The following is a 14,312-nucleotide window of genomic DNA, read 5'->3' as shown; positions in this document are numbered from 1 at the left end:
TCAGGCAAAGTAAGTATAGTTTTGTCAATCTAACTGTAACAGAAAAATTATGTTATGATGCTGCGTTTTGAAACTTCAAACACTTGCTAGAGAGCATAATAGGCCACTGTTCAAAGTTCATAACTAGATGACAGAATTATTGAGTTTATTTAATTTCAGAAAATTTGACATTATCCAGGTTTTTGTTTTACTATCAAGCATTGAGAAAAGTCGAGCACATTGTCCTACCAACAGCTTTTGTTCTTACAGTGTTTTAGGAAGATAAGCCATACCATCAAGATTGGGAAATTTGACGCTGTGGCAGGCAAAAAATATGGTACTAAAATCTGGAACTTTGAAAACGTTCATGTACATATATTGAAGAGCCCTACAAGTTAATGTTATGCATACTTACTTTGAGACTGACACTTTGACATATAAGTACATTTCATTAATTTTTGACAAACATGTTTGGCGATAAAACCAGCTATAAAACACAAGATGAAGCATTTTTCGCATTAGAATGACAAAACATACACTCTAACAAGTAGCTTATTTACTATTTTAGCCTGAACATGCTTGTGGAGATCCTCTTTAAATCTGGATGGGCATTTTTATTCACTTTGAGTTTTGATAAGCTGTTTCATTTATAACAAATATTTATACATATTTTATAATTGTTAGTGATAATTATTTCTGCTATTTTTGTCACGGTCAACTATTGCGCCAAAATGACAATTAGGAAAGCAAATGTGAATTATTTAAGCTTTAAGGCAACAATTATTAAGAATTGTTAACACAAGTTTTAAGTGATATTTCTGATGCAAAGCAACTAGTTATATTAAACAAGTAAAAAATTGCTGGGAAATGCAGCAATGTGATTGTCACGGCGAAAAAAAGAAAAAATACAAAAAACAGTTATAATATAATGTTAAGGTATCTCCAAATAGCATTAAGTTTAATTCACAGGTTAACTTGTTAAGAAGGTTTTTAAATATTGTAATGTAACTTGTTACAAGAGCCATGCATATGTAGTAGAGCAGAATAATTTATCATTCTTGTGTACTGCATACCTCTTGAGTGAGATCTATCCACATATGAAGTTTCATGTTGATATCTCAAAGGCTTTTGTAGTTATGCTCTGGACGAAATTAAGTATGAAAAGTAACAAAGGGCAATACCTGAAAAATAATGCACGGTAGGTGTGTGCTGCACTCCTCCTCAATGAGATTTATCCATCTATGAAGTTTCACGTTAATACCTCTAACACTGTTTGAGATAAGCTCCGGACAAAAAGTTTGAAAAATAACAAAGGGCAATAACTCAAAAATTATAAAGGGTATCATTCTTGCGCACAACATTCCTCCTCAATAAGATCAATACACCAATGAAGTTTCATGTTGACATCTCAAAGACGTACTTTTGAGTTATGCTCCACTCAGGTGAAAAATTAAGTATGAAAAAGTACAAAGGGCAATTACTCAAAAACTATGAAGGATAGAGTCATCACTCTTTTGCACTGCACACCTCCAGAGTGAGATCTATCTACCTATGAAGTTTCATGTTGATATTTCAATGGCTTTTGTAGTTATGAAGTTGTAACCTCTAACAATTTTTGAAATAAGCTCCGGACAAAAAGTATGAAAAATAACAGAGGGCTATAACTCAAAAATTATAATGGGTAAAGTTATCATAACAGAGGGCTATAACTTAAAAATTATAATGGGTAAAGTTATCATTTTTGTGCACAACATTCCTCCTTAATAAGATTTATCCACCTATGAAGTTTCATGTTGACTTTTCACAAGCTTTTTTAGAAATATGCTCCACTCAGGTGAAAAATTTAGTATGAAAAATAACAAAGGGCAATAACTCAAAAATATGAAGGGTAGAGTTATCACCTCCTGAGTAAGATCTATCCACCTATGATGGTTCATGTTATATCTCAAAGGCCTTTGTAGTTATACTCTGGGACAAAAATTAAGTATGAAAAATAACAAAGGGCAATAACTGAAAAACAATGCACAGTAGGTTATCATTCTTGCGTGCTGCAATCCTCCTCAATGAGATCTATCCAAGTTATTCCCTCTTACACTTTTGAGATAAGCTCCGGACAAAAAGTATGAAAAATAACAAATGTCAATAACTCAAAAATTATAAAGGGTAACATTCTTGTGAACATTCCTCCTTAATAAGATATATCCACCTATGAAGTTTCATATTGACATTTCAAAAGCTTTTTTAGAGATATGCTCCACTCAGGTGAAAAATTTAGTATGAAAAATAAAAAAGGGCAATAACTCAAAAATTATGAAGGGTAGAGTTATCACCCTTATGCACTGAACACCTCCTGAGTGAGATCTATCTATATATGAAGTTTCATGTTGATATCTCAAAGGCTTTTGTAGTTATACTCTGGACAAAAATTTAGTATGAAAAATAACAATGGGCAACGACTGAAAAATAATGCACGCTCGGTTATCACTCTTGTGTGCAGCACTTCTCCTCAATGAGGTCTATCCACCTATGAAGTTTCAAGGTGTTACCTCAAACACTTTTTGAGATATGCTCCACTCAGGTGAAAAATTTAGTATGAAAAATAACAAAGGGCAATAACTCAAAAAATGTATGAAGGGTAGAGTTATCACCTCCTGAGTAAGATCTACCTCTAACACTTTTTGAGATATGCTCCGGACAAAAAGTATGAAAAATAACAAATGTCGATAACTAAAAAATTATAATCAGTACAGGTATCATTCTTTTGCACAACATTCCTCCTCAATAAGATCAATCCACCGATGAAGTTCATGTTGACATCTCAAAGATTTTTTTAGTTATGCTCCACTCAGGTGGAAAATAAAGTATGCAAAATTACAACGGGCAATTACTCAAAAACTATGAAGGGGTAGAGTTATCACTTTTTTGCACTGCACACCTCCTGAGTGAGATCTATCCATCTTAAAGGCTTTTTGAGTTATGCTCTGGACAAAAATTGAGCTTGAAAAATAACAAAGGGCAATAACTGAACAAAATTATGTAGGGTAGAATCATCATTGTTGTGCACTGCACTTCTCCTAAATATGATTTATCTACCTATGAAGTTTCAAGTTGATACCTCAAATACTTTTTAAATTATGGTCCGGACTAAAATGAGGACGGAAGGACAGACTGAAGGAAGGACAGGCGGACGGACGGAGACTAATTTTATATCCCCAACCGCCTTTTCGGCGGGGATAATTAAACATTTTCCAGCTTATAGCTAAAGGAAACTCAGAATTTTGCTCACAATAATGAGACATGAATTCTGAATGAAGTTCAGAAGACTTTGTGTGAAAGACTGATTTACGGACCAAATTAAGTTATTGTACAACCTGGTATGGTAAATGCTTACTGTGAAACGCATATGGAAAACGAAGTCTCATTTTAGGGAAAAAATGTTTTATTGCACAAGAAAATGAAATTATTCAAAAAAAGACAACAAGAAAAGCATTGATGCAAAGCATCAAAGGGCGACGCCAAAAGAATTTGACCTAAATACTTAACAAAAGATGTGTACTTTATAGCTGTACCATTTCATGTGACCTGGAGGCTAGGCCCAGTTTAAGTTGAAACTTAAACCAAAAAGAATAGACACTGTCTTGCCAAGATGCAAAGACAATTTATAGTCAATTAACCAATCTTAAGATTTATTTTACCAGATACAAGGATACCCGAGTCATCATCATATAATCACATGCACGAGTATCGAACCTGGACGAAAATCTTATCATATTTTTTCTTCCCAGGTCTGATACTTGTACCTGTGCATATAATAAAGCTTAGTATTGCTTAGGGTTGCAGACATGTCATTGACATATTTTAGACATAAAAGAGGACCTAAAATGAACATCAGGGGGACACCATAGGTACTCAGAGCAGAAGTAGAAGGAGTACCAGCCACATCAACCAGCTGCTATCAGAGATAAAACTTGAACCATGTAAGAATGTCATTACATATGGCAGATGCTTGAAGTTCCATTAAGAAGAAGAAAAAGAACTTCTTCATGTGCAGTATAGTGTGATCAACTGTATCAAATGCTTTTGTAGATCTAACAGTATCATGCAATTCTGCCTTTGTCCATTTCAAATTAAATGCACTTTATTAAATGAATAAAACATGTGCCAGTCGCAAACCCACTTCTAAACCCTGACTGAAACTGCCTGACCATGACTCGAACACATGACTTTCAGAAGGCCAACTGAGCTATCTGGCCGGCTACACATTTTCTCTTAAATAATGAGACAGTTCTAAACCACAACATATTTCTTCACTACATTGATTAATGTCCTTGAATTTCTGATGTTAACAGAGCATAGTGAATTAAACTCATGGTTATATGCAGTCACAGGATGATAAAAACTTTCAGCTTCACCATAACTCAAACCTGTGACCCACAGAATAATGTACTGAGCTATCTGGCCACTTACACATTTTCTCCCCTAAATAGTGAACAGTTCTAAACCATGACAGATATTTAGATTTTCAAATTAACAGATAAATAATTCTTAATTAATAAATAAGAAAAAAAAACCCTTACATACTCATATAGTATAGTCTTAATTAAGATAACAATTTATATACCATTGTATAATTATTTTTACTAAAAAGGGCTTAGACAGTTATTGGTTGTGCCATTATTTATAACAGGTCAATTTAAAAGTGAACTTAACTGTGCTAATGCATGTACAATATCTATTTTTTGTACAGATAAAAAACTAACCTTTTTTCTATGATAAGAAAATTTATGAAGACTGATTTGTATTTTGCATCATTGAGGGCACCGGGCGAAAACATGAAAATTATGCAACCAACGAACCACTTCGTGGTAGATTGTATTTTCATGTTTTCATCTGGCGCCTGGTTACTTTTTGTACTTTGTTGGTTTTCATGTGGCACATTAAATCACCCACAATAAATTTAGTGTACAAATTTATTCAAGGGCAAGTAACAATCTACTCTATGAAAAGTATGTTGTCGGGTTGACTCAGGAGACCTGGAGATTGAGACCGGTGTCCCTCCATTACAAATAGATAAAGCAGAAGCTGTCCATTTCAAACTATGCACATGTTAGAAAAAAAAATAGAATGTAACTATTCAGAATATGATTTGTTTTGAGACTTTATCAATTATATTGCTGGATCCAAGATTCAGGACATTTTCAATCAATACATATATTATCATTTATAACTTTAAATGAAAGTCTCATCCCTTTAATAATAATGACATAACTGTAACTCTTTAAATTCAGAAATATTATAAATCTCATCATATCAATATACTAAGATAAAAAATTACATGTATGCACATAACATTAATAATTCCCAGTTTCTATTAAATAAATATGAAATCCTAACATTAACATTGGTACTAATGGATGGAATTCAAAATCTAGTAGAAAGAAAACTATAATATATAAACTCTGTTTTAGATACTATTATTAGCCAGCTAACACTGGGTATAAACATCTTTAACCTGTAGACTGATCAGAGAACTGATCATGTATTATCATTTATAAATTTAAATGCAAGTCTCATCCATCATAACTGTAAGTCTTTAAATACAGAAATACACATTATATCCATATACTATGATACACTTGTATGAACATTACATAAATAATTCTCAGGTTCCATTAAAAATAAATATAACATCCTATTAACATTGGTGTTTGGGTGGAATTCATAATCTTGTAGAAAGAAAACTATAATGTACATGATATTGTATAGTATAAAAGTGAAAAAAAATCTCAATAAAAATTATATAATAAAGATTAAGTTGTGTGAGTTTCTAAAGATTAAATGCATATCTCTTACAGTAACAAATACTGTCCCTCATTAGACTTTACTATAAAACAGTATATATATCAAGTGTTTAAAATGAGCACCCATATGTATAGCTTAAATATTCTACCTTTTCATTTTTACCAAAGGTTATTTTATGAGCAATTTACATACAAACACATAGAAAATAATAATTTCACATATTGATTAGAATATTCCTCTAGCAGAATACCTATAGTATATGTGCTAAATGAACAAACTAGAAAAATCTGGTCTAAGGTATATAAAGCCAGTAAAAAACTATATATCAATATTCACTCATCATGGCCTCTATGCTTTTGATTAATACCTTACAACTGGTAAATTTATGAAACAAAAATAGAAAGTAATACCTAACTTCAACCTAAGATAGACAGAAAAGAACAGATAATTTAGTAAACATGAGTTACTTCCCCTTAAAATAGAGAAAACCTGAAACCCAAAAGAACACCCCAAACATCAAAATTAAGAAATGTTGCAGGCTCAGTTTTATTAAGCCATGCAAATTCATGGTAAAGTATTCATAAAAAAAATAAATGGCCATGTTACAGCAGTTTTTGCAGAAAATCGGATAGCTTTCAACATCCGGATACTGGTACACCTTCTAAAAAACAACCTTTCTGTGCAACAGATAAACGTAATATATAAAATTAATAGGATAATCGTTTATAACAGTCCATTACCTATCCTTATAATAATTGGCAGGTGAACTTTCTTCTTGTAGGAAAATTTTGAAAATACATAAATGAATGAACGAATGGATACATGTACGGCATCAATGTAGACCACAACGATATTCGAAATCCGGGTTTTAGTATTCAAACTTCTCAAGTGTGTCGAAAGGATTTGCGAAATTGTGTAAATATATCACGCTGATATTTTGCGTGTTGATAAAAATACTGTAATGTATATGATTTGAAAGGAAAATGTTTCTATGTAACTTTTCACGGAAATGGGCTGTACAATGATTGCGTAAAAAGCCAATAAAATGTCGGCTGTAGAAATCGAAAGGAATTTTGTCACGTGACTTTTGCCCATGCTACCGAAAACTACCCATCACAATATCACGGCGTTGAGACGCCGTGAAATAACAAGTACATTTGGTATTATATAACAATGAATAAACTTTTCTTGTATGAATTGCATGATAACATTATCAATCGATTTTCTCTTGTGTGAATTGCATGATTTTATTATCAATCTGTGAAGAACTTTAGGAATTGATTTAATGTGTTAGAAATATTTCATTTTAAACTGTTGATCTATAATTGTTGAGCTCAATGCTTCATTAAAAGTTATAAACGTAACAACGACTTTCTCCTTTGTGATGTTTTACTATAAATAATAGGTATAGTTTAATATAACCCAGTATATATTCAACTTGGGACGTCCGTGGTCGAGTGGTGACGGTCGTTGACTTCACACAACTTCCCCCTCAACGCTGTGGGTTCGAATCCCAACATTGACGTAAAACCCAATCAATCAATCAATCAATCAATCAAACAAACAAATATAATCAACGTTGTCAGCAGCGTCATGTGTCAAAATCCTGACAATCTTTAATTAGTATTTATTCGACTAAGTCAGTAATAGCACGTGCGCAGATTGTGTCATATTGCATAAGGCGTTATAACCGAGTATAATATAAATTCAGCGCAGACAACAACGTCTCGTGTCTCGATCGTGACAATATTATCGAATCTCATTATGTTTTTTTTCTGTTTTAGATATTATTGGACTGTGAATGGGACAGAAATTGTTTCGGATGATCGAGTAGTTGCATTTGACAAAGATACCGGGACACTTACAACAGGGCCTCTATTTGGTGAATTACACACAGGAGATTATCAATGTTTTGCCACCAATCAATATGGTACCGCTATGACACCAATCCTGAAAATCATAGCCACAGGTTGGTCTCATTGCTCACCTGAACACAAGTTTCTTTTTATCTTACTCTATGATAAATAGTGATTTTCAATTATTTGCAAAGTTCTTATTCACTATTTTTAGCTTGACAGCTAGGCTATTTTATTTATTTAGGACTTTGGTATCTCTGTTCATGATAGCATCTGGTTATATTTTTATGTCTCCCAAAAATATTCTGAGACATATTGTTTTTGCCTTCTCTGTCTGTCCGTCCGTCCGCATTAAGCTTGTCCGCCCTTCACAGGTGAAACTACTGGCGTGATTTCAACCAAACTTTACAGGAGTGATCAGTACCATCCCTAGTTGAGCACATTACCGGCACATTCCCCTGCACAAAATGGCCACCAGAGCTAAAAAAACATTAATATCTTGTCCGGCATTACAGGTCAAAATACAGGTGATTTTTATCCAAACTTTACAGGAGTGAACAGTACCATCCTAGTTGGGTACATCACCGACTCGCCCCACTTTGCTGCACAAAATGGCGGCCAGAGCTAAAAAAAAAGAAAACTCTTGTCCGCCCTTCACAGGTCAAACTACTGGTGGGATTTGAACCAAACTTCCCAGGAGTGATCAGTACTATCCTTAGTTGTGCACATTACCGGCACGTTCCAATTCGCTTCATAAAATGGTCGCCAGAGCAAAAAATAGAAAAATCTTGTCCGGCCTTCACAGGTCAAACTACTGGTGGGATTTCAACCAAACTATACAGGAGTGATCAATTCTATCCCTAGCTGCGCACATCACTGGCACGATGTGCTTCGCTGCACAAAATGGCCGCCAGAGCTAAAAATAGAAAAATCGTTTCCGCCCTTCACAGGCCAAACTTCTGATGAAATTTCAACTTTAAACTTTACAAGAGTGATCAGTACCATCCTTACTTGTACAGGCACATTCTGCTTCGATGCACATTCAATGTCAACATTGTCTTTTTGGGGGTATATATATCGTGTCCGGTCCATAACTTTCTTAATTTTGAAGGGATTTTGTAAATACTTGCCACAATTGTTCACAATAATAAGGCAATGTGTCATGGGCAAAACCGGTCACCTTCCTCTAAGGTCAAGGTCACACTTTGAGGTCAAAGATTAACATAGTCTGTTTAACTATTTCATAGATCAAAGGAGTTTAAAAATACTTGGCACAAATAGTCACTATAAAAAGACGATGTGTCAAGCACAACACGTGCATCCCTACCTCCAAGGTCACACTTAGAGGTAAAAAATTAACATAGTCTGTTATTGGGTATATTTTGTGTCCGATCTAGAACTTCTTTATATTTCAAGGAATTTTAAAATAACTTGGCACAAATAGTCACAATAATAAGACAATATATCAAGGCAGCACCTGCACCCCCTTTCTCTAAGGTCAATGTCACATTTAGAGGTCAAAGGTTAACAGAATCTGTTACATGATATATTTTGTGTCCTGTCCATAACGTCTACATATATCAAGGGATTTTAAAAATATTTGGCACAAATAATCACAATAATAAGACGATATGTCAGGCGCAAAACATGGGTCCCATCCTCCAAGGTCACACTTAGTGGTCAAAGATTAACATAGTCTGTTATAGGGTATATTTTGTAACCTATCTATAACTTCTTCATAGTTCAAGGGATTTTGAAAATACTTGGCACAAATAGTTACAATAATAAGACGATATGTCATGCACAACACCTGCACCCCTACCTCCAAGGTCAAGGTCACATTTAGAGGTCAAAGCTAAGCATGACAGATTTTTAAATTCCATGTTTCATTTTATTTCTTTAATAAATTTATTGTTGCATTTGCAGATCTAGCATTGATCATATTTTTGAGATCCATACCTCAATCTTTTGAAAAATATCACCATTTTATGCTTCATATAAAACTTCCCTGAGGCGGGGGACGTTGGTAATTCTGTTACAAATTATTGTCTAAAAAAAGCCTTGGGTCAAAGATCGCCACGTCAAGGATGTGATTAATTTTCTTGATATGCATATAGTTAAAATAAAAACAAAATCAAATCTTTAAAAAAAACAACAACAAATAAACAAGTATTCTGACTCCGGTGAACAATTTAGGGCCATCATGACCCTTTCGTTCACAAATGCAATTTTCTGTCAATTTGTAGTTTTCTCAGTACATGTTGTAAAATAAAATCATATTTAATTTCTATTTTTGTTCAGTTGCCAATGCGTTCAAAGGAACAGGGGTGTCAACAACAGATTTAGAGGTGGATGTTTCAAAATACTTCAAATTAGAATGTAAAGATGTTCCATATAGTGTTCCCCAGTGGCAGTTTGGCTGGCAGAAAAGTGTTGTACAGGTAGTTAGTATTTTATGTTTCTGTTACACCCCCACCACAAAATGTGGATTCGCTTTGCCGCGTCGGTCGGTCCGTCTCTGTTATCGTGTACGCTCTATAAATCCTATACCAATTGAAGGATTTTCTTCAAACTTTGCTCAAGTGTTCACCTCAACACGGGAATGTGCAGAACCCATTTTGTTCATGTGTCAGCTCAAGGTTAAGGTCTCAATTGAAGGACGAATATCAAACAATCAAATATTAGACAATATGTCGTGTCTACACTAATTGAAAGTTTTTCTTCAATCTTGGCTCAAATAATCACCTCTACAAGGTAATGTGCAGAACCCATGTTACCCTTTTGCCGGCTTAAGGTGAAGGTAACACTTGAAGGTCAAAAATTGACTTAGAAAATATTCTTGAATTTTAAAATGTATTCTGAAACTAGAAAAGGTATTTGCTTGAAATTTAAAATATATATGAAGTGTCACAATTAAGATATGCGGGTCAAGTTTCATAACTTAGTATTGCATTTTGACAAAGTTATGCCCCATTTTAAGTCCTAAAATTTACATACAATCAAATATTAGACAAAATGTCGTGTTCGCTCTATAAATCCTATACTAATGGAAGAATTTTCTTCAAACTTTTACTGAAATATTCACATCAACAAGAGTATGTGCAGAACCCATGCTACCATTGTGCCGGCTTAAGGTCAATGTCACAGTTAAAGGTCAAAGATTGACTTAGAAAATGTTCTTAAGTTTTAACATGTACTTGAATATTTCTGAAACTAGCTCAGGTATTTGCTTGAAACTTGAAAAGATGTATAAGGTGTTACAAGTAAGATATGCAGGTCAACTTTCATTACTATTTTTTTTTGCATTTTGACAAAGTTATGCCCTTTTTTTATCCCCCGCCGCCTTTTAGAAATAGTCTCCGTCCGTCCTTCCGTCCGTCCGTCCTTTCATCCGACATTTGAGCTTATCTCAAAAAGTACTTAAGGTATCAACTTGAAACTTCATAGGTGGGTGGATCTCATTGAGGAGAAGTGCAGTGCACAAGAATGATAGCTCTACCCTCTATCATTTTTGAGTTATTGCCCTTTGTTATTTTCAGCCATCAGTATTCACATAGGTTTCAAATATGTAATCACTTCAGCCATCAGTTTTTATTACCAAAATACCTCTTCAATTGGAATTATTTTGCTCTACTACATATACATTCTTCCAATGAGCAAACACATTCGGCGGGGAATGGCCATGTGGACATGGCTCTTGTAAGTCTTTAAATTTACAAACAATTAATACTAGACAATATGTCGTGTCAGCTCTATAAATTTTATACTAATTGAAGCATATTCTTCAAATTGGACTCAAATGTTCACCCTAACAAGGCAATGTGCAGAACTCATTTTACCCTTGTGCCCATTTAAGGTCAATGCCTCACTTTAAGGCCAAACATTAACTTAGAAAATGTTCTGAAATTTTAACATGTACTTGAATATTTCTAAAACTAGATAATCATTTGAAACTTTAAATATACGAAGTGTCGCAAGTAAGATATACAGGTCAAGTTTCACGACTAAAAAAAGTGGGAAGGGGTATAACTTTATATTGTATTTTAAGTTTAGTCCATTTTTATGTCTTTAAATTTATTTATTATAATATTTCTTAAACCAGAACAGGTATTTACTTGAAACTTAAAATTTATATGAATGGTTACAAGCAAACTCAGATGACGAATATCCTATAATTCCATTGAATTATGACACAAGTTATGCCCTTTCTAGGCTTAGAAAATGTTCTGTTATAACCTTTAAAACTTAAATGTTTCTAAAACTAGAACAGATAATTCACATACGACTATGTAATATATGAAGGGTCACAACTAAGCTCAGTATGCAAAGTTTCTCCACTCTTAACTACATTTTCACTTAAGAATGCTATTTTCTTAACTTCACTGCTTTTGTTTGTTTTAGTACATTGGGAAAATGAAAGTTTATTTGTAACTGTTTCGAACATGATTTGACAATATATATTTATACTTTTACCTGTACAATTTGTCTTTTTTCACAAGAGAGACTTTCTTTTTATGTATTTGTATTTGTGCCACTAAAGTTATTTCCGTAACCACCTTTCCAAGTCGTCTTCTGTCAAGGACATTGGTTGGGGTATGAATCGCATTCAGCGATAGTTCTAGTTAAAAAATGTATACAAATGGAAAAAAAATTACAAATAATCTTGTTATTTGTTTTTGGGGACACTTTTGTGAGAGTGAAAGGAACTGATGGAAATTATTTAAAGATAAAGGTAATTGTTTTTTAAAAGATGAAAATAACCAAAAAGTTGTATTGACAACTGTATTTATACTAGATAGTTCTCTGTTCCCATATCATTTGTACACTATTAATTTTACAAATTAATAAGGTATGCAGTAAGTTAATAAAAACCCTACAATTATCAAATTTTAAAACATGTAGTAAATGTACAATTTAATCCAATGTGAGATTCATGTATATTATTGTTGGGCTGTAAACCTTAATGTCAGATTTGTCCTATTTACAACTTAAGAGTTTTTTAGGGTGAAATCTCGTTAGTGAATGGAAGATTGGTTGATCTCTCTTGTGTCTGTTCATGCCTGACTTTACCTGAGCTTTCACTACAGGCTAGAAAGCCTAAATATATTAATGAGCTTTACAGTAAAGCTAGAAAGACCAAATATTTATGAGCTTTACAGTAAAGCAATTAAAGTCCTATTTGAACTTTACAGTTATGCTAAAAGTTTTATATGAGCTTTGAAGAAAAGCTAGGAAATCCTATATTAACTTTACAGTTAAACTAAAAATTCCTATATGAGCTTTACTGTAAAGCTATAAAGTCCTATATGAGCTTTACAGTTAATGTAGAAAGTCCTATATGAGCTTAACAAAAAGCTAGAAAGACCTATATGAGCTTTACAATTAAGCTAGAAAATCCTATACGATCTTAACAGTTAAGCTTGAAAGTCTTATATGAGTTTATAGTAAAGTTAAGCTAGAAAGTCCTATATGAGCTTTAAAGTCAAGATAGAGAGACTATATGAGCTTTACAGTAAAGCTAGAAAGTCCTATATGAGCTTTACAGTAAAGCAAGAAAGTCCTATATGAGCTTTACAGTTAAACTAGAAAGTCCTATATGAGATGTACAGTAACGCTAGACAGACAAAATATTTATTTGCTGTACAGTAAAGCTAGAAAGTCCTATATGAGCTTTACAGTAAAGCTAGAAAGTCCTTAATGAGCTTTATAGTAAAGCTAGAAGTCCTATATGAGCTTTACAGTAAAGCTAGAAAGTCCTATATGAGCTTAACAGTAAAGCTAGAAGTCCTATATGAGCTTTACAGTAAAGACAGAAAGTCCTATATGAGCTTCACAGTTAAGCAAGAAAGTCCTATATGAGATGTACAGTAAAGCTAGCAAGACAAAATATTTATGAGCTGTACAGTAAAGCTAGAAAGTCCTCAAGAGCCTTACAGTACAGCTAGAAATTCCTATATGTGCTTTGCAGTTATGCTCTTGCAAGTTTTGTTAGGACCTTGTCAATGTTGATATTACTTAAATATTTACTGCAAAACATGTAAAAATCAAAATCATCACTCAAATCTGATATTTTTCAGGATGGAAAATTGGTAGCAAACTACGTAAGAATAACAGAAAGATTTGCTATTGATAAAAAAGGTAGGGTATATTTTCACCTACTTATTGTTATAAATAGAAAAACCTGTCAATTGAGATGCTTAGTTTCAAATGGCGCATACTTCACGAGCTTTAAGGGATCGGAATATCAGTTTTGACAGTTATATTATAATAGAAACCACAATTTTGATAGGATGTTTGATTTTATTTGATAAATATATGACATTACCGTTTAGCAGCATTTGACTCGGATGATGTTTACCTTAATAGTTAATTAATTAATAGTTTCTAGATTTTAATTTGTTTAATGACTGTCAAAGCTATTTTGCGAGCACTTACAGAAAAGCAAAATGCTTTCAGATTTTTGTTCAAGTCTTTACTGTGCTGTGACTGTAATTACACACGTTTTTTTTGTTTTTTTTTTTATAGTGTACCTAGCGCCTGTGGTTTAGAGCCTTGTCAGCCTTATTTTCTTAAGGGTTGCTTTGCTCATCGCCAGGTGCCCAGAAGCATGTTGCTTTAAGGATGCTGTAATACAAAAAAAAATATTAGATAATAATTGTTATACTCGTATATCTT

At 33.3% G+C, this 14,312-nt stretch overlaps 1 protein-coding gene across 1 annotated transcript in view; it reads left to right on the top strand.

The window, feature by feature from the left end:
* Position 1: 1 nt before the first annotated feature.
* LOC132744950 (uncharacterized) overlaps positions 2-14,312 on the top strand; it is a 78,946-nt gene continuing 64,635 nt past the window's right edge. The window contains exons 1-4 of the mRNA XM_060733742.1: positions 2-9; positions 7,566-7,750; positions 9,939-10,078; positions 13,715-13,775. Of these exons, the coding sequence (XP_060589725.1) occupies positions 7,720-7,750; positions 9,939-10,078; positions 13,715-13,775 (232 nt within the window). The 5' untranslated portion in view covers positions 2-9; positions 7,566-7,719. The remainder of the gene's footprint in view (positions 10-7,565; positions 7,751-9,938; positions 10,079-13,714; positions 13,776-14,312) is intronic.

The sequence above is a fragment of the Ruditapes philippinarum genome, unplaced genomic scaffold (assembly GCF_026571515.1).
Source record: "Ruditapes philippinarum isolate M1 unplaced genomic scaffold, ASM2657151v2 ctg614_1_1_1_1, whole genome shotgun sequence".
Lineage (NCBI taxonomy): Eukaryota > Metazoa > Mollusca > Bivalvia > Venerida > Veneridae > Ruditapes > Ruditapes philippinarum.
Note: the sequence above shows the minus strand (reverse complement) of the source record. Positions and strands in the feature narration are given on the sequence as shown.